This window comes from Melanotaenia boesemani, chromosome 16 (assembly GCF_017639745.1).
Source record: "Melanotaenia boesemani isolate fMelBoe1 chromosome 16, fMelBoe1.pri, whole genome shotgun sequence".
Classification (NCBI taxonomy): domain Eukaryota; kingdom Metazoa; phylum Chordata; class Actinopteri; order Atheriniformes; family Melanotaeniidae; genus Melanotaenia; species Melanotaenia boesemani.
In genome coordinates, this window is record NC_055697.1 from 14,967,636 (window position 1) to 14,992,695 (window position 25,060).

Sequence of the window (25,060 nt, forward strand, 5' to 3'; positions counted from 1 at the left end):
GGACATTGTGGTACATTTCCTCTACTCAGACTCTGCAACCCCTGTGCAGTGAAATAATGTATGCTGTTTTTCAGCATAATTTGCTAGGATCAGGTTCATCTCAATAATGAATGCAATTACAGGATCTCCTTTATGCCTAACATCCTGATCAAGCCATTACTGAAGAGCCAAGCTGTTTCATGGTCCGCTCAGTGGGCCATATGTGTTCTAGCAGAATAGGGCAAAAGGAAATTTATTTATTAAAGTTGCACAGAGAGAACTACTGTTAACATACTATTTAATCAGCTTTTATGAACACAATCAAAGACCCTTTAGTGGATGTCTGCAGGAGCCCTTTTTTTTCTAAGAAATTTGTTTAGCTCATCCATGAGGGATAAAAAAACGCACAACTGCTGTTAAAATAAGCAAATGAACACTAGAAAGGTACTCGATGTTTCTCCTCTTGTCATTTCTGCAGCTTAATAGCCACCTTGCAGTATTGCTTGAATGTATACAGTGAATGCTCACAGAATTCTGTGAAACAACCTTGTAATCAAACTTTTCACCAAGGTTTTACTAATCTTTTTTACAGTTTCTTATAAGATGGCATGAAGAACTCTGTTCATTCGCTCTAATAGGTAGATGAATCAGCTTTGGATTTGGAAGGTTGTAAAACCAAATCTCCCCAAAAGTAGAATTTAAAAAAGAGGAGATATAAAAAGAAACATGTATTCACTACCATCAGGGGAATGATGGGATGAAAGAAAAGTTGAAGCAGCTTTCCAGACTGTATGTGAAGTTATTAAAATCTTCCTTATAAGCCCACTACTTAACATATTTTAGCTCCACAGAAAATAGTAAATTTTGGTTTTATGAGGCTTAGCAGCTGATTCTTGGCAGTCCACGGTGGCTTCCTAGAATCTGTGCTGCTGTCTGGACGGCTTACTGACAAGACTCCAAAAGGATCATTACAGAACTTTATCTTCCATTATGCCATATCAGAGTTATTATCCAAAGCAGTCTTACAACAGCTACACTGTTCTACACTGCAAAATGATGATCGGGGTTTAAAACAAAAACAAAACATAACAGACCAAACTTTCCAGGCTGTGAAATCATTAGATGTCTACATTTGCAACAATGTTTGAGGTCCATCCCAGATAATACTGCCCCATCAACTTTGTACTTTTCTTAAATGCACGACTACATTTAGATGTGAAAATAAATGTATTTGGTTCTGGTTATGAATTTAAAAAAGATAGCAAAACAAAAAGTGGCAATAAGCTAAATTATTTGTTGAAAAATCTGTTATTCACTAACTTATTACCTCTTATTATCATGTTATATTGTGTTTATACATTTGATTTCACAATATTATAACAGAATAATAAAAAAAAACAAAAAACAGATGAAGTCAGTAAATATCAGTGTTTAATGGAACTCTTCCTTGTCTCATCTAGGTTTTACTTTTAATTACATAAATATAAAAGTACAATCATTTGTATAAATGTGCAACTTGCAAACAGAATTAATTTGCATACATTAACTGGATGTTATACCACAATGCAAGCAAAATGAGACACATGGTGAGGTGTGGATTAATGTTCATGTTAACAAAGTCAGAGGTCAACATAACTGTGGATCACAGATGCATGAAGCAGCTTCTAAATCAAGAGCATTGCCCTGAATCGTTTGCCTTCATAAGAAGAAAAACAAAAAAACAGGCACATATGGCCTGTGGATTTGGAAATCAAGTTCTGTATCAAAGCCAACACTGTGACTCCTTTAAAAGATAAGAAGCAGCGGAGCAGAATGAATAATCCATTGTACTCTTGCAGAGCCTTCCAGGTATTTACCTAGTCACTGGTAACAGCTATTTCCAACATACTCCAGCCAAATGAATGTAAATCCATTTTGAGTCTGAAACAAGCAGCTTTAACAATTTGAAAACACTGAGGAGTTCATGCACTCTTCCTTTGCAGAAAATGGGGAGCCCAAAGTATTACACATCATTGTAATTACAGAGATAACACTGAATAAAAGATAATTGTGCCACTGCACCACCAGCAGCTCTCAGGATTACAGACTGACAACTTCCACAATCTTTTCTCATGGCAAACAAATTATTTTATTATTGGGCTTGTAATAGTTATGAAAGCATGACTTTTTAATGGACTTTTTATTCTTCTACAAAGAGCTGTTACCTACAGAGTAGTGTGAATAAAGTGTGATATGTGTTTACTGGAAATAAACACCACCAGTGGTGATTTTAAAATGTAAGCTTAAATTAACACTGACAACCGTGCTGCACTGTGATCCAGGTCTGCTATGTTCACCCAAATAATGCTTGAACAGTGTAGCCTCTACTTTTGAATTTTGCATCATTTCAGTCTAATTTGTATTTCACAAATTAGTAAATTACGCTGAAAAGTAAATTCATGGTATTTGAGAGGTATGTCTGCAGATAATAAGTACAAACACAGTAAATCCTAAATCACATGTCTCCTCTTAGAAAGGATACACAGGACAGGGGCATGGGGCAGATAAAACCATTGCAATCAATGGAGATAAATTTTGCAAAATGCAAAAGGATTGTATAGTACAACACGCACAAGCTCTATACACTATGACTGTTGTCAAAAAGGATCCTTTTTTGTAATATGCAAGCACTAACATAGGGCATTTGATTTAAAGCCACGCATGCATTGTAGGTGACCAAACATTACTTTAAATACAGTGATCCAGTGTTGTATAAGCTTAATGTGTTTCAGGCTCCAAAAAAAAAAAAAAAAAAAAAAAAAAAAAAATTATATAACTTCTTTTGGGTGGGTTTTATGTTTGGGAAAACATTTAAAATATGTCACAGTCGTTTTGTTTCCTTCTTAGTCCTTTGTAGTGGTGGTTTGGGTGCAAGCCAACACGTGATCCTTATAGAAAGGGAGGTTAAGAACAAAGTGCAGCCGATGCTATGTCTGCAGGAACAATCCTGAAACCCTGAAACCTTAAGCCCCAGAGGGAAGCTGAGGGTTCGGATGTAAGGAATCATTACACTAGGGAAGTGCCAGCAACTCCCCTCCTCCCCATGCTTGGAAACATATTACAGCAGGGAAACACCACTGAATCCAATATGTAGTATCCTACGGCATGCTAATGCAGCTGCTTACATATCCCAAGATTTGACACCTTTTTTCTGTTTGCAATATCACTGCAGTGTGTGTGTGTGTGTGTGTGTGTAAAGCATGAGGCTTTTCCGATGCTGATGCTGGCCTTATGTCGTCAACACATGCTCAGTTCACTCCTCATGAGCCAGTCTGTTGGGAACTGTCGAAGGAATAAACTGACATTTTGGGAAATATATAGGACAACTTCCTGCAGAGAGTTTTCTAAGAAGGCTGGGTCTAATCTAAGACATGAAAGTAGTGGTTTTCTGGCATCCAACTGCAAACATCTTAATGTCTTTGTTAACTTTAGGAAAATCTGTGTTGTTTTTCTTATATATATGCATGTTTTATATATATACTGTAGGGTAGCTGAGTTCTAAATTTGAATCTCTGAATCTCTTCAACCTGCTGACTGACTGTGCAAGAGACAAGAGACAGTGAGTTTTTTTAAGCAATCCACGTGTAGGTATTTGAAAGCTACATGTAGAAAAATAGACTTTAAAGAGTACTCTGTTTTATTTACAGCTATGGCTTTACCACAACGGCATGCAGGTAAAACTAAGACGAGCCTGAAGATTTAACTACCTGAGTCATTTTCTCTATTCCTCTTGGTGAGACTGCAGAGTAAAGGAAATTGTTCAGATCTACTTTATGCTTCGAAATCAACCAAGTATTGATCCAGGTTCAATCACACCTTATCGCAAAAGGGCTTTTTAGGACATTCCATTGCTTTACATATATACACATATAAATGGCATGTCTGTTATTCACAGTGTAAGAGTGAGGACGGTGAAGGGAGAGCAGAGATTTGCAAGAGAATTTAAGCAGTGGGGGTGGGGGGTTGCTGCAGTGCGTGTGAAATGAATGCAGAGATGACAGGGAAAAAGAAGCGAGTGGGCTGAAGGGACTTTAGATGCTGAAGATGGATGGCTGCAGTGGTTGAACCCTTTGCTGTTGATTTACATTGCGCAGGAATTTGGATCTGAAGGGAGCCGATTAACCCCACCTCAGCTTTCATCACCATCACCAGGACAGTTTAACTATCAGTGTCTTCTCCGCTGCCATGCTGTTTGCAACATCAAACAACATCACTAAATCACCAGTGCCTTAGAGAAATAGTTGCCAGCAACAAGAACATTGATCCTCAAGTCAGACAGAGCAGCACCACATCCATTGCAAAAACCCTCAATCTATTAAAACTTTGGCTGCGCATTTAAACCGAAAGTTAAATCAGCTTCTGGACGCTGTACAAGAGTGTTTTCGTAACAGAGAGGATCATATAAATGCAATAAGAAAATCACTAAGGTAATAAACTGGTGCAATTTGTGAGAAAATCATTTAAGATTTGGTTCTTCTTCTTCTCCAACAGTATCCCAGGCTGAGTTATTATCAGTCATTTTAAGTGGAATGAAACTGTCAGTGGCATACAAATGCTTTGGCACCACTGGTCAAAATTTCTGTCACTGTGAATCAGTAACTCAGTAAAAGAGGAGCTAAACTTTCATAAACATGAAGTTAAAGATTTTTTTTTTTTAATCTTAGAATCAAAAGCCAAAGAAAAAAGAACCCCATCAACAACTTGTGCAAATATTACAGCTATTAATTCATTTCACTAGTTGTCAAAAATCTTTCAATAATTATTCTGCAAATTTTTCCTATTCTCGCTGCTTAATGGTCCTGTGTAATCCACAACCCTGCTTCACAGTTAAAAGGGTGCCCTTTTAATAATTTCTGCATCTCTTTTCCCCCCCTCTAAACATGCATTTACACATTGCAGACATGAAGTTCAGCTTTAACATAATCAATCAGCAGGACTTGTTTCCAAAAATCCATCAGGTTAATTAAGACGGTGAAACTTCTAATGCTGACTCTTTTTCTTTTGTTGCTGAAGATGCAAGAAAAGTTTTCTTCTGACGATACATCCATGAAGGTCATGTTTGCTTAAATGCTGCTGCAAACAGCAGGAAAAATTGCAACAGCACTCCAGAGTCTGCAGATTCTTTTTTCTGTCATGCGGATTTTAATTCACCTTTCCAACAATCCTATTAGCGGTTTTCTGAGAAGGTTTTCTTGGTCTTTCAGATCTCTGTTTCCCCACATCCGTCCCGTTAAGTGCTATTTCTCATTTCCATTATAAACCGAGGAAACAACTTCCTGACCACGTTTTGCTATTTTGCTTTTGCTCTGCGGACATTGGATACATAATTTTTAGAGCAGGTGCTAAGAGCAGCTTGTGAACACTAGTTATTTAAGTGTGGAGTGGATTTTTTTCTAATAAAGATTAGAATTTTAGACATTATTCATTGACTTGGAACAAGCTACCTGTATATCTCATAAAAATAGCTGTATAGTCTCTTGATCAAACTTTGTTAAGAGTTTAAAGTAACATTTGAAGTGCATAAACTTTGGTCTATTACTCTTCCCTTTTTCTTTCCTAAAACAGTACAAGACAAAAATAGATATTTCATCCTCTACTCATATGGCGTTAAGTTGTTCACAGTAACAGAACTTTTGACTTTTGACTAGTGCTGCTCTGATTTTCCATATCCGACACATCCCTTCACTCCCAACAGACACAAACACAATCCTTATTTAATATATTTTACAAATGCTTGTCTACATGTTGTAATTACATCACTGAAACCTTTCTTCACAGAGAGTTGTCAGCTTAAAAAAGGAAGAAAGGGAATGGGGCTGCCGTTTCCTTTCAAGTCAATGTCTTTGGCCACTGAAACATGTGCTTAAGTGATAAGAAGGCCAGTTCCTCTTTCACAAGAAATGGATTTTCATTCTTCATCTTTGCTCTTTTCTCCATTATAAGAGAGTGGAAATTACTCTGTGTGGCTTCTTAGTGTTACACCAGAAAACTGCCCTGCACTAACAATCAGCTACATCATGGCCATGCTCAGAAATTCTACTTCATATAGTTGCCCCCAGAAAAAAAAAATCAATCACCTGAGGATGGAATAAAAACAATGGGGTTTGCAGAGTCAATGGTTTATAAATGGTGCAAAATGCATGAGAAGTACAGTATTATGCATAGATCAGTATGTGCTATATCGTTTAAAGATTATACTTGTTTTTATCAGCATTCAGTATGTACATTCAAATAAACTGGCAGAATCCCAGGACAGTAAAAACCATGCTGAACGCGTCCCCCGGCTCCTTCACAGCACAATGTTTCAGTCATAAAAAGTCTGATATACTGCGGGATCACAATAAACTATTTCCTCTGCAGTTAAACTCTGATATTTCAATGACTCGCAGCAACTTGTTCTGATTTTGGGCTTGAAGTTAATGACATGGTGGATGGGTGGATCCCATGCTTTGATAACTCTGTGGTTCTCTCTTCATGCCTTCGTTTTAAAATCATTGCTAAAATATTCCCCATTGTTACCTGTATTACACAGCAGGTTTGTAACTCCAATCAACGTTATTGAAAAATCACATGGATCATGCATAACAAGTAACATGGCAATCCTTTTCTAAGGTTTTTCATGGTTTTGTTGTAGAGCATTAGAAAACAAAGCTCACATACTTTGTTTTCTGCCTCTCTGTGCCCTCTACCTGGAGTTACTCGTCTCTGCCAGCCTGTTGTTCATAATACCAAGGGCACCAACCCCCCCAGAAAAACCATTATGGCGTGAGCTTCCACAGACTGTCCTGGGATATCCATTGGCAGACTCAGAGAGCTGCTTCTGCATGATGGCCAGTGATACCTTGTTAGAGGCTGCTAGGTCTTTCATTGAGATCATCTCCCCTGATAGTCTCCGTCCCTCAGTGTCACTATCACAAGGTCCATCTGAGTCAGGTGGCTGGCCTAATCGACCCTTGCGACCCCTGGAGCCTGGACGGATGGCGTTGCGCCTGCCCAGGAAGGCATTAGCTTTATTGCAACGCTGGCAAAACAAGCAGCTCATTTTCTCTAGCATCCAGTTGAGCACCTGTTTAATGACAATAGAAATGACATTGAATAGTGAGTAGATACAGCACACGCCCATCAGCATGAAGAAGAAATTGGCCACCCTGTAGAGGCTTTGATATTCATAAGCAGCACTCTGGCTGCTAACATAGTCCCCAAAGCCGATCGTGCTGAAAGTCACAAAGCAGAAGTAGAGTGAGTCTAAGTAAGCCCAACCCTCCACGGGGGTATACATGGCTGATGCACAGCAGGAGATGGTGATGGCCGATAGCCCGAGAATCAGCATCACATGGTACACAGAGGGCTTCCATCCTGGGAGGGAATAAGCTGAAAAGTCATGGCGGATGCCTGGTGGGAGCAAACCACTGTTCCTGATTCGTCTTTCCCTCACAGCCTTCATCACCACAGCTAGGAGTGTGATGATACGCTCCAGGAAGAGGTTAAAGAAGAGGATAGTGGCTGCACAGCCCAGAAGCCCATAAAAGATCAGAAACACCTTGCCTGCAATTGTCACAGGGGTTGTCATCCCAAATCCTGCAGAGACAACAGAGATATCACACAGTTAGTCCCACAACTGAGGATGAAAACACGCTCTCACTAACAAGATGTATTCAGTCTCCAATCGCATCTGTAGTTTGAGATGAGGAAGCAATTTGTGAAAACAACCTCAAAACCTAAATTACCATTTTAAATGAGTTAGATTATGCTTTGCAGCTATTCTTCTTTGCATGCAGAAGTAATGGAAAAGAGCAGATTAAATGAAGTTTCCAGAAATAACGTTCCAGTTTCTCAATAATTTAAAAACAAAGGATGTAAACTTTACACTGGAACCTAAGCATTTTAATGAGGCTGCATGTTACCAAGTCAGAGAGAATGTTAAAAAATGAACATTGTTTACGTTGCTCCATCATTACATTCAACCACTGTAGATCTTTATAAATGTTTCCTTCTTAAAAGGAATTTTAAATCATACGTGACTGACAGCTATTTGTGTCTGACAATGCTTCAACATTTTGAACTGGTGAATGCCTACATACGTTTTGATACTTCTAACAGAAGTCCACTTAAATAATATATGGAAAATCTTTGACCTGCTTACTCAAATTTACTTAAGTGTTTGAGGTGTAGAAGAGGTTATGCGAAAGAATGACAGGGGAAGATCTTCTGGCCTTTGCTGCATACTTAAGCAGTTTTTAGTCTTGAAAAGTGTCAAGTGCAGCTCTCATGTTAATATATGCTGTGTATGTGAAGGTCAAATTGTATATAAATGTCTCTAAGCACTTAAACTGCCACCTCTAAGAGAGGAGAATCTAATTAAGAACAATTTTTAATTTGACTCAATGTATTTTCTCAATCAATGAAACAAGAAAAATGGTATTTATTGTTTTAGCTTAATCCAGACCAAATGGACATACTGACATCATGTGCCCTTGTTGGAGTCATGGCACTATAACGGCAAAAAAAAAAAAAAGAAAAAAAAACTCAAGAAATCCATGTGCAGCTCTCCCTCGAGACTCATTTGCAGGGTTTATGTTTTATTTTATATGCTCATATGTATTTTTCAAAACATTTCATATGCAAAACAACAAAACAAAACAAAACAAATCCCACTGATTTGTATGATTCATGGAAGCTTCATACTGCAAATCCACACACAGACATCTGGACACAGACCTGTTGTACCTGCACGCCTAATCCTCTAGTGTTTTTATGTTTATGTGCAAATCTTTTGCTCTTATACACACACATGCATTGCATGAAGTGCCTATATTTTCTTCTCAGAGCCAATGTGGGGACATGCAATGCACACACACACACACACACCCACACACAGACATACACACATGCTGTCATGTCCCTTATCAACAGAATAGCAGATGGTATATTTGTCAACAAATAAAATCGTGCTGAAAGATCAACAAGTTCACTTCCAGGCCAAGGTTAATAGATTTTTCCATCATCCATTTCAGTCTCCTCAGAGCATTAGGGCAGAGCATTTTCCCCTTTTCTACCAACCATCCTCGTTAGGTAATAAATGACATCAATATCTTGACAATACTTCCGTTATGATAGCCAAAATGGCTTTTTTGACCTTATCTGTGGCAGTGAAAACCACTCTCAAGCGGGTCTTCTGTTGACATGTCTGGTCATTTAGTTCAACACTGATTGATACAGATTGGGAAATTGACAAGAGGGAATATAACCCCTGCATGTCCACACATGTACTTAAATCGTATGGTGACAGACATTTATGCATCACTCAAAACATTGAAATATCTGCTTTTATGATAGTGACAAAGTTCAGTAATGCATACTAAAGTAACACTAGGTTACAGTAGGGTAAGGAGCAGTGATTACCCAAATTAAGTCCTTCAGAGAAAATCCTATTTTAGTGTTTCATAGTTAATTAATTAGTCCAAGACTCTCTAACCTGACTGAATCATTGGGAAAACAGATTACATGATCTCAGGGAATGAAGAGACAGCCTTCTGCACCGTCTCTCATTACCGAGTAAATTACCTAAGAGAGGAAAAGGCACCAGGCATTGATTCAGTGTTGCATTTCAGGGCCATTACGGTTGTGTCAAGATGCATTAGAGGATACAGAACAATAACAGAGAACAAAGACCTTGCAAACAAACATAGTGTTATCTGCTCACAAAGACTTCTTCATCCATGCTTTAAAACTCTTAAATAAAGGCCACGACTGATGTTAGCAGACTGGTGATCTGGCTGCTGACCTTGCTAAAAAGCCCAACATGAGTCATTTCATTCAGTAGGACTTGATAAAGCAGGAAATCATATGTGTGTTAATCCAATTTAATCAGAGCCCTAGGAGAATATTTATTCATTAACATTAAATAAAGTGTGCTCAGTGCAACGTGGAAAATGATGTGATACTCCAGTGGCTACATACATAATTACACACTACAGATTCAACTAGAAGGAAAGTTATTGAGATGGCACCATTTGTATTCATTAATTATAATTTGACAGTCTTAAGAGAAGAAGAAGAAGGCAGTCTAATAGTCTGACTGTGAGGAAATTAAAAAGAGGGATTAATAGATTATAGATTAGAACTGCAGTTTATTCAGCATTTAGGTTGGCTTTTATCACCAGTGGTGATGTGTAAATCGCATGTTCACAGCAGCTATCAGTGTAAACAATTTAAAGCAATCAGCTCCCATTACACTTCAGTGGTAAATTACAATGGTTCATTAAATCACATGGTGAAGCCAGGATGTAAACAAATTGCACAAATTACTAAAGGAAATGCAAACGGACATATAGGAGGCTCTACATTTGATAAACTAAGTCAACTACTGAACTCTAAACAACTATCAATTGTCAGATTTTAGATATAAGGCACTATGCTGGTTAAGAGAAACTGCTCATACACTCAGTAGGCATTTATTATTTGAAGCATTGGCAACATGAAGGCGATGACAACAGCAGTTAAATAACCTATAAAGTCCAGTGTTCAGTCACATAACAGTTTGAGTAAAATGTCCTCTGGCAATAAATGATGAAATGTGCTATTTAATAACAATTTGTATATTGACACAATGAGGCAGTAGACATTATTTCCCATTATAGATGTGATCACAGAAGTGTGACAGGTTGTGAGTCATTTTCACAGGAGGAAATGCATCATGGCTGAAGGCTAAACCCGGAGGTAATTTTTTTTTTTTTGTTTTGATTATTGTTAAAAATCACCTAAAAGATTGAAATGTTGATTTGATCTTAGAAAAGAAAATAAACTGTTGTGTTAAAAATAAATAAATAAATAAAAAACTCTGTGGCTACAACTGCATTAAACTGAATTCCTAACACACTTAGATAACTTGATTGGAAGTTCAGTGGGATTTAAGCTAGCCAAGTTTCTGTCTTATCTTTTGACCTGGAAATATACAGGTCAAACAGAAGTCGGAATTTCTTTAATCTCCACTGAATGTGTGAAACTTCCATCGTTTTCCATATTTAAGGCTGGCTACCACAAGGCTAGCCTAACAATGAATATTTCTTCACACATCTTCCCTTGATTTATCACTGTCTGTCTGTTGCCACTGTTGAGGTGAACTTTATCCATCAAGACAAAAAATGCAATTAATCATGTTGAGCACTAGGAGCAGAGACTATATTACAAGACAAACACACAACGGAAAGAAACATATAGCTTGAACAAAAAGTAATGTAAACATGTCCATCTAGCTCATCAACATGACACTGTTTTTCTATTAACATAATTGTTTGTGAGGTGTTTTGGTCCTCGATGTAACAACTGAACAGCACAAAGACCAAAACAAACAGGTTAAAAAGAGGCATCTCTCTGTCTGTCATAGGAAATCACTCAATAAATTGATTCCCTTCCCATGTTAGAGTACTAGACAAGGAGGAAGTGCCCTGTCAAAGTCAGTCACCATCAGACTCTGCGACCAGAGTCTTTTTTTCACATCAAAATTAATGTGTGAACATGTCTAATTTTAGATGTTGTACTCTCTAAAAGCAGCAGGGTGTTTGTATCTACATTTCTTCAAGCCCTGTAAACTAATACAATTTACATAGTGGCTGTGTGATGGATCATTTATTTTAAACAGGTCATTTTCTGAGAAAAAAATGTTTATACTTTTTGGGTTCTTCAGCACACTTAAAACTGACTAGCCCAGTTTAGTGTTTTGTTTATATCACTGCAGTGGCATAGCTATACTTTATACATAGGGTGGCCAGAGTGGGCAAGACCTTATCAGGGCCCATGTAGTAAGAAAGGAAATAATTGTGTTCCTTTCTTTTTCAAATATATTTCTGTGGCACATTAGAGAAACATGAGAAATAAAACATCTTTACATTATGAGGAGTGGTAGCCTAGTAGTCATAGAGGAGGACTTGGGTTTAAGTACCCAGTCTGCCTACCACTTTAGGACCCGGAACAAGGTTCTTAGCCCCACAAGTCCTCCCCAGGTGCCAAGATATGGCAACCCACTGCTCTCTTGTAAATCTGCAAGAGGGTGTAATCTCCCAGTTTGGATAAATAAAGTAAAAAAATATATATTATTATTGGTAATCTGGCAAACCAAGTGGAAATATTTGCATCAAGTTGTCAATAGAAAGGTAAGTTGGTTGTTTTGGGTCCTAATGTGGTCTAGGGGGATTGATGGCTTCTCCCCCTAGCAGTTCTGGTTAAATGTCTGATGGCCTTTCCCCTCATGCTTATATCTTCCTATACAAAATACGACTGGTTAAAGGCTATGTTTCTCCACATTTCCATACTGTAGCTTACTTTAAAATCAACTAGCAGCCTTGCTAGCCTCATGTTTACATTAATCTGGATCATGTAGCTTTAACTTAGTCAGCACTAATTTGGATACTGAGGTACTGTTTGAGCATATTTAGAATTTATTTTCAGCGCTGTTGTAAACATTTGATTCACTGAGCTGGTGTGTAGTCCATAGATAGACTCACTGAAAACTAAATATGACATTTAAAGCTACCAGAGAAGTAGATTAGCACTGCTACGTAGCTTCTGCAAACATCAAGTTAATAGCCTTACATAACTTAAGTAGTTGTACCTGCACGGGGACTAAACCTCTTTCAGAAATGTGCAGCCAAATGTCAATATTTTTTAAAGGATTACTTTTTTGGAAACCTTTTTTGAATAAACTTCAGTCTGTTATAGGACACTGGCGATCCAAACAGGTCTGGAAAGACCTCCTCCTCCTCCAGTGACCTGTCAGTCATGGTAGGAGGGACCTTGGCCTCAGTTTCCTTGTACATTCTGTTTACTCTTGTTTCACACCTGGATTCAGTGATTGCCACTCTCTATTATCACATCTCTCAGTGTATACCAACAAATGTCCTCTGTTCATTGTCATTATTATTTATCATATTATTTGTTTCTCCACCTAGTTTTGTTCTGAGACTGAGTTTTTGTACAACGAACAAGTAGGACCCTATATCAAGACAAAAATAGTTAAATGCAGTTAGCTGTGTGTGTGTGTCTAGGCAAGCTAAGGACACTTAATATGTGTAGGACAACAAGATGGTCTGTAGGTAGATTACACAAAATGAACAGCTGTGATCAAGGTTATTACACTGAATTGATCCAGCCATCCATAGCAGAGAGAAATGAACGTAAAAGGCTCTGGACAAACAAACAATCATTTATATGATGTTTGTTGTGAATTAGAAAAAAATTTACATTATCTATGGAGGTACCTTTTAAAATGACAGAACATTTATGAATCATATGTCACTTAACTGGCAATTTAAAAGACAATAAAGGCAATATTATTCACCAAGTGCCTGGTGTGTCGCAGTTATTGCAGTTTTTAAAGAGCTCGCCTTGAAGCTTGTGTGACGTTCGATCAAAGCCCTCCTAGTGTCTTTTACAAAGTCAACTATCCTAAAGAGGCATATTGATTCAGTTTATTGGAAAATAGCCTCACAAGGCTGTTGCCATAAATCTTTCAGTGCTTATGCCGAGACAGCCTGTATGATGTATGAGTGCCGGAGATAACTTGGGTGTTTTAAGGAAAGTCTATCTTAATCGGAAACTGTGAAGATAATACATAAGGGACAACTGAGGATAAATTCTTTAATGAAGCAAATTTAAAACTTCTTATCTTTATCTTTATCTCTTTCATTTGATGGTCCCTGCATATAATGAAAGATAACATCCTTTCACACAACTTCCTGAAGCTTTGAAAACACACCAACTTCTTATCTGAGTGTTTTACAAAGCAAAATCCCAATCTCAACATCCTATTGCCCTTATGTAATTATTGCCCCGTAGAGACAAGCTTCCAGTTGAATCAACAGTGTCCCACCAGTGGGAAAAGTCTTAAATTGGCCTGATAAGAGCAGCAGAAAACGCCACGCGTGACCGTCCCTCTGATGACCAGCTTATGTGACGAACAGGAAATCATTAGTCACAAGCGTGGCATGGCAGGGGTCTGCAGAAAGGACAGAGGGCCGAGGAAGCAGCAACATGGCCAGACCTGTGACATCCTTACCACACCATCTGCTGAGGAGCTGCCAAGATTACTGGCAGACCTGATAATAACAGAAATATCACATTATGCTGCCAGTTTTACAAAGCAGGTGATCAACTTCAGTTTAAGATGTGTTTTTTATTAATGTGACTTGTACTCTATACAGAAACTGATGACAGTTTCTGGGCTATAACATGAAAAAAGAAGAAATAAAAACACCCTAAGCTAAGACATGCAGAAGTATTTCTATGGGACCCTGCGGCAAATCAATGAAGGTTTTAATTTCTCACCCAGCTCACCCACACATAGTATACATTAATATTACATTAATTGTTCTGCTTGTCAATGTGTAGAAAATGGGCTTGCGATACAAAGAAATATTGGACTGGCAGAATCGTAAAGAACCATGTGGGTGACACTAATTAAAACAGGTCGATATAGATATATAAATTAGAAGTCTAACAACATCTACGAGCTGCCTGAAATAATAACATTAAACCAACATCATCACATCTTAAAATACCGTTTTCTGATTTTATAACTACTGAATCAAATTTTTCTAAAACTGTACCTCAGTGGTTAATTCATCACAAAGAGCAAAGAGAGCCTGGAGGACTGATGACTGATGATGATTCCACTGAAGTCTATATTGATTTTTTTCGTTAGTATAAAAAAAATAAACAGAAAACACTGCATTGTTTTTGGGTCTGTGCCTACATTTATTTCTTTGCCTTCATTCTTCGATCTCTTTTTCATCTTTGCAGGATTTGTAAAGAATCCAAAAGTTGAATATCAGATGGCGGAAATCCGAGCGTAGATAAGCAAAAGTTCATTCAATGTTCATCTGCAAACAGTAACAGAGATTCTGTCCTATCAGGTCACTGAAGAGCCATCCTCTTATCAGATTAATAGCTTCTGCCTGGTGGATCTAAAGGCGGTATCCTTGCATTTCTCTTAGTGTTTGAACAAAAGCTCAGCTTCATAAAGCTCTCTTGTTTTATGTAGCAAAGTAAACACACCTGCCCAGGTCCAGCTTTTGAAACCTTACTATCCCCAGATCAGCATGATAAGCCTTCAGATTCAGCTAATAGATAATATAGACATGGTGCCTATTACATGCCTTCCAAAGCTGCTTTAGATTTTTAGCCACCACATAAAAACAATCAAATAAGATGCCAGTGGGAAATCAATACTTTCAAGGATGTGAAAAATGAATGCACAGGTCCATGAAATTTAAGGCTGTGTGAAGGCTGGATTCCTGTCAGGGACTGCTACATTACTGGCAGCTGTAATAACGATCTTGGAACACACATATAAAAAACAATGAAAGCTGTCTCAGAGAAATGAGGAAGAAATGCTCTGTTGCTCCTAATTTGATCATGCACTACTTTCTAAAAGCTAAATGTGCCCATAATGTGCCAGCCTGAAGGTTGGAAAATCATTTGTGAACACTGGCATGAGGACAAACTATGCAGCTACATGTAATCATGATGTTTATCCAGGATAATTGTTCTTTACATATGAAAGCAGAGACATATTCATCTAAATCTGTGTGTCTAATTGCCAAAAGGCTGATGAGTTAAGGTTTTACTGAAAAAACATAAGAAGACAAGAAGAAGAAGAATCTAATTCAAAGAGATTATCCGATAAAAGCAGGTGTGTAATATGTATGACTATAGCTGTGTGATCCATGCTCTTAGCCTCCAGAGATGGCATAGTCTTCTATCATTTTTTTCTTTTTTTTTTTGTAATCTAATAGTAATGATGATCTGTCATACAGATCCAAGGTCATGCTCAGATTCATGTTTCTCTGAAAATCTCCCAGAAGTTACACTGTTATCAGGTCTGCTTGGTTAAAGTGGTCAAGTTTGAGGACTATGATCTATCTCAAATTTGACAGCTGATCAAACTGTTTTACCTTTAATTATATATCCCAGTGTCTTGTTAGCGGTTAGTTATTTAAAGCTGCACTCTTGCAGTGTGTGTAGCGGCTGTCTTGCAAGCAAGTTGGCATGAATAATTTTCTTTTAGCTTATTAAAACTGATAATGATGTAGAGATGGTATTGCTATGGAGAGCTCCTGTTACCTATTAACACATTACCACTGCAAGTTTGGGTTTTTTCAATGCTTGAAGCTGCAAGCTGCAAAAAAAGTTTCCTTAAAAACTTTTCTGCTTATGGGAAAAGTTTTGACTTTCATAGCTGCAAGTTACCAATGACTTCAGCCTGTTTACAATCAGGGCTATCAGCAATAATTTTAATGATCAAAATATTCAGACCAGAATTAAACTTAAATGGTATCTTACAAAGTTAAACCTGATACATTTCAGGCTTTATTCCCTCTTTGCCTTGTCAGTGTAAAAAGCAGAATCAGTTGAATGCTAATCAGATTGAAGAGGAGGAAGCCCTGAAAATGTGCTGTGTCCTCTAAAATGAACTTAATATCACTTGGCCATGATGAGTTGGCTATGTGAGTTACTGTACGTATAGGCAAGTAAACGCCTCAGCAAGTCAGGGCAGATTTATGACCTGCTGCGAGAGAGAGCAGAGGTGTGAGCAGCATCCTGTACAGCAGCATGATGGGGATTTATTGAAGTCTGTGCTTCTCAGCAGGTTTCCCTCACACACATACACATACACAAACACTCTCTCACACACACATACATACAGAAGTGCATTTCCACATCATACTAGGAAGTATCCAGGAAAGGACGATGCTAAGACAGTGGACAAAACAGGGAATGAGATCAAAGAATTAAGAAGTCTATGTTTTTTTTTGTTTGTTTGTTTGTTTTAATCATCAGTGATGTTTTCATTCCATTTCTTTCACATCAGTTTCTTTTATTTTTTTAGTTGTTTTAAGCACATGACAAATAAGCTAATCATAAACTAATGCATATTAACATTTTATGTCCTAACAATATATTGGTGGTAATTAGTGAAAGACATAAAGGGGCTGCTTTAATAATTGCCTTGAAATTGGGTCAAGTAAATGTTGTCTGCCTACTTCAGCACATCAACTCTGTGGCTGTAAGCACGTCAGGCTGAAATTTGCCTATAGCTCAGAACCCGACTGCCAGACTTGCAAATCCTCTAGCATCAGCTCAGACGGCTGGTTTTTGGTTGTGTCTCAGGAATATTAAGCTGACTTTACTCCAGAAATGATCCCAGATTTGGCTGTAGCTGTTGAATGTGTGGATTTAGCCAAGTTGGGGATGAGAATTGATACATTTTTAGTCAATTTCCAACTGACTTCAGATTATAGAAATATTGTGGTGGAAATTTGGCAAAGATGAAAACCTTGTTTAGTTTAAGACTGCTGTCTGTATGTGTAGATACAACACTGGTTCCTTTCTCTCTAGTTAGGTGTCTTTAAAGCTTGAACTATTCACAGGTCAATGTTAAGTGAATAAAAAATATATTTTCCTGAAATAATCAGGTACTAGAACTGGGCTAAAAATGAATGAAAATACAACCAACATCCAAAGAAAATCTTCAAAGAACAGTCAGAAAGCCTGAAGTACTATTATTCAGACCAGTTTAAAAAGATTACAAGAACCTCTGGCTCTTTGGAAGCAAAAGAAATAAGAAAGTAATGAGGGGTGACTTAAGACTTTTCCACTGTACTCTATGAAAAGTTAAGAACTTTTTTAGTCACAGAAGACATTTGCATGTGTCACCCTTTTAGCTACAGAAAGTCAGCTATATAGCTTTTATTCTGCCATTGTTGGGGTAGACACTTAAATAGTACAGAATACAATGTATTCTGTACTATATGTACTATAATACTATATGTATTCAATACATATCTATTAGTGTCTTAAGTTGTATTGTGTTTTCCCTATTTTGAAAATTCAAAAGGTTTGTAGAGATAAACTTTAAGGTGAAAGATTACTTAAGTTTTATTTCAATAGACCTCTATGCTGCAGTGGAATTAGTCAGCTACACTTCATCTTGGATGAGACAATATTTTTACACTATCTGAAAAGACCAATCGGACCTTTCATGTGAGTAAAGGCCTTCTGTTTTCCATTTTTACCTGTGACATTTCCTCTGAGACTGTGATTTCACAGAGCAGCCCAGGGGGTCTAAAGGGATGGTAGGGAAAAACACTGCAATGGAAACGGGTCTTACTGAACAGCTGTGGTATAGTTGACGTAAATGTCCTGTAAAGTTATCCTCATATTATAGTGTACATATAGCTTTCATTTTTGCAACACACTGGCAATTCTGCCCCACAGAAACACACGGGTTGATATCAAAATGATTGAAAGGATAAATCAAATTAAATGTGTGGGCAATGGATGTTATCACTGGATTAAAGGTAGATGCATGATAGGAATCAGTAGTGTCTGGAACAGTCCAGCAACAACTCTGAAGTGAGAAACAGACAGCAACAACACGTCTGACAGCTACGAATTTGCTTTCACAGATTGCAAACCCATCCTACCCACCGCCTGATAGCACGTACGCTGACAGTAACACCAACACAGATGGTTTTGTCCCAGTAAGGCTGCACAGAATGGTTAATCTAAATAAGAACGCTCATCAAAGCAAAACACACCCTGCTGTCAGGAATGTACAGTAGTCTATGAGGTGACTTTTCACACTACTAGCACGCTCCACCAGACTGAAGTGACATTGTTGTGTAACTTCATCAGCATTTGAATGACAAAGCAAAGTACAATACAGGGAATGCATCTGGTGTTAAGTTCTCTTTCAGGTACATGGGCCCTGGTCAGACAGGCATGTAATAGTTGTAGACCTCACAAGAGCGAGCCAAGGTGCAAAATCAGCATTTTAGGAACTGGCACTATAAGTTAAAGAGAAGAATGTCCACTCAGGAAGACTGCATGTCCTAACTATTCGAAAACATAAAAGAGGACATAGATGATGGTAGTTTTCTTTCCCTTTTACTTTTAGCACCACATATCAAACTTTTTCCACAAACCACTTCACAACTATTATACAAACTAAAAATGTTAGAATTTGCTTGGTGATTTTAAATCAATGCTTTTTACATTGAGATTACAAAGTCGTTAATAAAAATTTAACTAAGAACTTGTCCTTTTTGGCCTTCGTCATCCTTCTTCTTCAGAAGCATTTGCACTGATCTTGTGCACATCATCAAATCCGAATAGAATTTAAGTCAAATTTGAGACATAAACAAAATATCTCAAACTGTGAATCAGCATCTCCAAAGAAGATCATTTGATGCATTTTAGCTCTGTATCTTGGCCTGTATATTTCCTGATTTTCTTGGCAGAGCCACTACAGTAGTAACCCAGAGCATATTGCAGATATTAAAGTGCAGTGTTAGACATTATCTGGCCTTCTTTCGCAACACTTGAGGGGATTTTCACTCTTTTAAGTAATTAGAGTAATGGCATAGATAAGTTTATTTGCCACACAACATTTTTAAATGGACCACTGAGAGCCATGTGGCAAACACCACAAAATATCACATTTTATTGGTATGACAAAAGTGAGCAGATATTGTACTGACACATTAAAGACCATGTAATGTTAATATTTATTTTGACCTTATCAGTAACATCTAATCCACTCAGCCTCACTTTTAGTTCAATTTGTGTCACTACTTTATCTTTAGTCTTGATGTGTTTCACTATAGTCATAACATTGTCAAAATATTCATCAGGAGTTGTGTGCTGAGCAGAAAAAGTGCTGGTCATGCATAGTACTGCAGGGAATGTGCACAAAAGGAGAAAAGTTGTGTGATGTAATGTAAAAACAATTAGGTGTAAGATGTTAAAATATGAGTAAAGTTGATTAGGAACTAGATTTTGGGGACATTTCTCTCTCTGTCCCTAACCCTTGAAAAAAATCACTTCCTTAACACTATACATGGCTATTCCCATCTCCATCAAATTGAAGAAAAAAAAATAGAAAAAGGGCAGAGGGCTTTTTTTCCATTTTAATTTTTTTTTTTTTTTTTTTTTTTAGCATAATTAGACTAAGGACTCTGTCCTTGATGTGACTGGGTTTTATGGAAATAAGGATCTCTGTCCCCAAATGTGGCTGATAAACATCAGTCTCCTAAATGTGGTGCGATAAGTCCATGGTGCTGTTCGTGGTGCTGAATTTACACAAAGGTTTTTAAGCGTGTTTGTTCTTTTGCTTAGTTTTGTCTTGAATCAATAACATTCTACAAAGCCATCCATTCCTGGGGATAACATGCAAACTCCTCACAGAAAGGCAACTGTCCACCCCTTCCTACCCGAGGCTTAGGTGAAAGAGAAATGCGTGAGGAGTCACCCAAACCCCAGTTAGTGATTGTAATTCTTAGTTTTTATGCAGTAAGATATATGAAACTCAGAAAAAATCTGAATACACCACAGACCTGGCAACCTCAGTCACCAGTGCTCAGCTGCTAGAGTGAGTTCATCTGTGATAAAGTTTATTTAACGGTAAATATTATCTAGTAAAAAATAAGTAAGTAGAAATAAAAAGCTCCAATAAACTCGTATAAGCTCTAAACTAAAGCACTGAATATACAATCATACAATAAATGAATAGTACAAGAAATTGCTCATGCAGGAAGGATTTAGAAGGAAATGGGTCTCTCTTACTTTTTAATACTTTGTCTGCTGTAAATTGCAGCCCCTGTGGAGAAGAGGAAGAAGAATGTGTGGAAGCAGCATGACAAAGGCCAGGTCAGAATTTAACAGAGACCTGGAGTAAATATGCTTAGATTGTGTCTGTGCATGGTTTGGGAGCAAGGGTGATATTATTAGGGTAAACCCCTCTGTTTAAAATATCAAACCTCCTAATTCTACTTACTTGGGTCAATGTATAGACATAATTTAGTGCTTTCAAAAACAACACAATAAACTGCAGCACAAACAATATAAAGCTTATCTTCACTCTTGTAAAATCTATATGTACTATAAATTGCAATTTAAGCTGTTTTAATGATAACATTTCAATCAAGATGATGGAGGAGACTGCATTTGTTATGTATAAGTAGATCACCATTGCCATTTCTCTTCATCTGCATAGTACAGACTGCACTGAGGTTATACAAATAGCGTGTTTAAAGCAAAGCTGCATATGTGTCTGTTGTGTGCTGTTTGTTAAACTGTCCTATTTGCTTTGTCTGCTTTTGTGGCCTCTATGTGTGGGTGGTGGCAAGTGTGAGGGAGCTAGAAGCTGCAGTAGCTGCCAGGGGCAAGAAGAGACAGGACACAGTCTATCCCAAGGAATAAACAGAGAAAACCATAATGCACAAAACTGACAAACAACTAACTGCCCTAACCGGCTTTCTCCAATCTGTCTGAACAAGTTAAAAGCCATCACTAGACTCTTGGGTGTGTTCCTCCAACAGGACTTCAAAACTGACAAAACACATCTCCAAAATGTCATTGAATTGACTCACAATAAGACACACATGCCCTCAAACAACTAGAGAGAGTTGTCCTAATTGGCAGTTGTCAGTTGTCAGTCAGCCTTGAAGGTTATAAATAGATGCTGTATTGATGGAATCTGTGTTTACAGAGCAGACTCTTGTGCCCTCTTTAATGAGATTGAAAATAGTGAAGCAAGCACTGAAAATGTAGGGCAATGCAACATAACCAAGAGTTTGATGATTTAAAGACAACAGTAACAAAAAAGCTCTTAAGTTCTGTGCAGCCCAATAAGACAATAATGATACAAATAATAATAAACAAACTTAATGTGTGTTTGAAATTAGTTACACTAGATGCTTCAGCTGTGCATTAGACACCCATTCACTTGTCTAGCTTAAAAAAAGGATTACAGCTTAGTTGTGGACTGGTGCATTTTTGCCCAACCTCTGCATTACCCGCTCATTACAGTACAGCTTTTGTTTTGGGATGAAGACACACATAAAATGCATCTTCCCAATCCATAATTCTAAGTTACTATGTGCACATTTGTATGGTTTGGATCATATGAGACTCAATCTCGCCAGGTTTCAAGCTGTTTGTGTCTTAGACCTTCAGTTCAGACCAATCAGCATCTTATACAAGCAGCTACAGCAGATTTCAGGAGATGATGAGATGAGAGCAGCTAACATAGTAATCAGTAGTGTAGAATTCTTTATATCCTAACTGGAGAATACTTTTACAGTAGAAGAGAAAAGACGTACACTGAAGTTTTTTTTTCTTTTCAGAAAAGATGTTTTTACTTATTTGGCAAATTATTGGATTCTACAAATAATAAATTAATTTAGTTGCAGCTGTTAAAAAATAATAGTTTGCATGTTTTTTTTTCCCTGTTGTAGTTCCTTAAATAGTCATTTGGATCTGTAAGCAAGTTCTCTTTGCACACATGCATACTATTTACCTTTGTCACACAAATATTTACCTTTGACATATTCTTAGCTTTACCTGTTATTATGCTGAAATGTGCTTATTAGCAGCACTAATAGCAGTTTACAGCATGCTAATGGGAATAACATGAGCTTTGTTGTTCAGATAAGGAACAAATTAAATTATGTTTCAAATTTCATGATACTCCATCTTTCTTGTTTTCATACAAGTTACTCTAGAGGGAAAAGAATCATAGGATCATTCCAGTCATTAGGCATTTATGACCCTCTGGGGAAATGATTATCCCAACCAACAGACTGAGTAACATTGCAGTCCTTTAGAAACTGTATTTCATTTTGCTTCTAGCTCAAAGAGTTCAGCGAAACTGAGCTGAAAATGATTGTGTGCTATGATTGAACACTCCAGCACAGCATGGTGAAGTTGTTCTTGTCGGCTGACATTTCCAAGGGCAAGAGGGAGCGTTCTGTGTCAGCTGTTCAGCCCACTTGAATGAGAAGTCCTCACAGTGCTCTAAAAAAACTGGAGTTACGTGCATATTTCATCTGAGCTTCAACCATGCAATGCCATCAAAAGCTCCAGAGAAGCTGTTTGCTTTAATCTGTGCAAAGAACTAAAAACATCAAATAGCTCACTGTATTGCAGTTGTTTAGAAAACAGTTGAGGGGAAAAAAAAACTGCACTCTGCAATCAGTATTTCCTGAGTGTTTTCTAAAATTCTTAAACAGCATGTTAGTTACAACATTAATGGCCAGTGATCCCATCCAACCCCTTCCCAGTAAACAAGCCCCTCACGTGTTCACGGCTGTGCTATCACTCTTCACAATGTTGCAGTGGAGATACATCAAGGGGAGCAAAGAGTCACTGCTGATTTGAAACCTCTGCCTCAGTAGAGTCAGAGACGGGAAGTGTTTGGGAGGAGCATCTAGAGTGCACAGGGGGATGCCGCTCTGATAAAGAGTAGTGTGGGGAGGCCCCCAAATCCCTTTCATATCAGCAGCTCACAAGCATGCAGAAAAAGTGGCACACAAGCCAGAAGAAGGTGGGGGGTGGGGGGGATCAAAGCAAGATGAAAACCCTAGACAGAAATCCTTGCAAGCTTATGAAAATGACAAATACTGGAAAGATGGAGAATTACCATTACCATTTTTTGCTCTATTTTTGCCCTGGCAGCTGAGTCACTTTATATGATCCGCCTGACAGGCAAGACAGTGATGCTGCATGACAACTCGAGTAGAAAAAATGTCAACCTGCCACAGACATGTAAGCAAAAACAGCTGTTGTGGTTCCTCCCATATGACTAAGTGTACTGAGTGCACGGGCTCCATATGAGTGCATTTGTGTATTAACAGTGGAAAGTGCAAGGGCCAATAAAGCTCTCCTGACAGGTCTACGGTAAATAAAGTTGTGACAGGTTTTTCTGCTTGTATGAATCCAATTCTCCTTGTGGATTCATACAAAGCCATCCGTTCTCATCATCACCTGCCTCACTGCAGTTTTCAATTAAGAGTAAGTTTCAGGGGTATTGCATTGTAAATATATGTTTGTTTTTTAGTGGAGGGCAAGGTCAAAAATAAAAAAGCTTCTGTCAGCTATGATTATTACTTAGAGTGTTAGCAGTTCATTCATCCATTTACACTCACTTACTTACAGAGCTGTGTCTTCTATATTTGTCTGGTGGGTGCGGGGGTGGGTCAAAGTGGGTGTTGGAGCTATCAGGCATGCAGAACGCCACACATTGGCCCTCGGGTAACCCTGAGAGGGACACTTGCTCTTTTCTGACCTATTGCATGAGTAAATGTTAAATGGGGGGGGGGAGCAGAAGGGGCTTCTAATTGACATTCCTGCTGGTTTGAAGGGAAATATGGCAAAAAAAAACGGCTGCACCCATGGGTGCTGTCCTATAACCAGGGATGAGTGCTGTTCCAAATGGCAAGCAAGTCAGATGTCGCCCCATTTCCAAAGTCCCTCACAGCCAAAATGTATCTGTTTGCAAGCCAATGGAAAGAAAGGGCTCCACAGGGATGTCACTCTGCTCCTTTTGACACCCAGACTCAAAGTAATGATATGATCACTTAACAATTTATCACATAAAATGGCCTCAAATCTAATCCCCATTAAATTGTGCTCATAGTTTAAGCTGATACTAAGAATTTTCTTTTTTTTATAAAGGTTTATTTAAGATGTTTTCCCAAATGTATTTGGAAAACACAGCAACCAAATGGACGCAAAAGTCAAAGGGATTCAATGAATGCTGCAGAAATCACCCACCTATAGTCGACACCACAGTTCCAACAAAATAAAAAGCCCCAGTAAAATCCCATCTTGGCCTTAGAGCATCAGCCCTGATCCCGGCGGCAATGGCAGCCTCATACTCCCGCAGGAAGGAGTTGAGGTCCTGCAGGCTGATGTTGAAGGTCTCACTGAAGTTGAGGAGCGTCCCGTTCCAGCGGCCGTGAGCCTGCACCTCCGAGGGCCTCTCAATAACCGAGAAGACCGCAGCGCCGCACAGCAGGTACAGCAAGATGAGGATGGCGAGAAGCACGAAACGGCCGTTGTCTTCATTCAAGTGCAGGGAGCGGCAGCCCTGCAGTCGCTGGCCAAGCATCATCCAAATTTCAGCACCACTCGCGCGTCGGACAGCGACAAGATCCACATCGGAGACGCCTTTCACCGGCCAGCAGGCATCCTCTGCAAGCCA

At 38.3% G+C, this 25,060-nt stretch overlaps 1 protein-coding gene across 1 annotated transcript; it reads right to left on the bottom strand.

Moving 5' to 3' along the window:
* Positions 1 to 3,180: 3,180 nt before the first annotated feature.
* Positions 3,181 to 25,060, bottom strand: kcnk12 (potassium channel, subfamily K, member 12). Its single transcript, XM_042009531.1, has 2 exons — positions 24,631 to 25,060; positions 3,181 to 7,596 (listed from the first exon to the last, which is right to left on the bottom strand). Exons 1-2 carry the CDS (start codon positions 24,968 to 24,970, stop codon positions 6,704 to 6,706), a joined length of 1,233 nt encoding a protein of 410 aa, XP_041865465.1. The 5' UTR covers positions 24,971 to 25,060; the 3' UTR covers positions 3,181 to 6,703.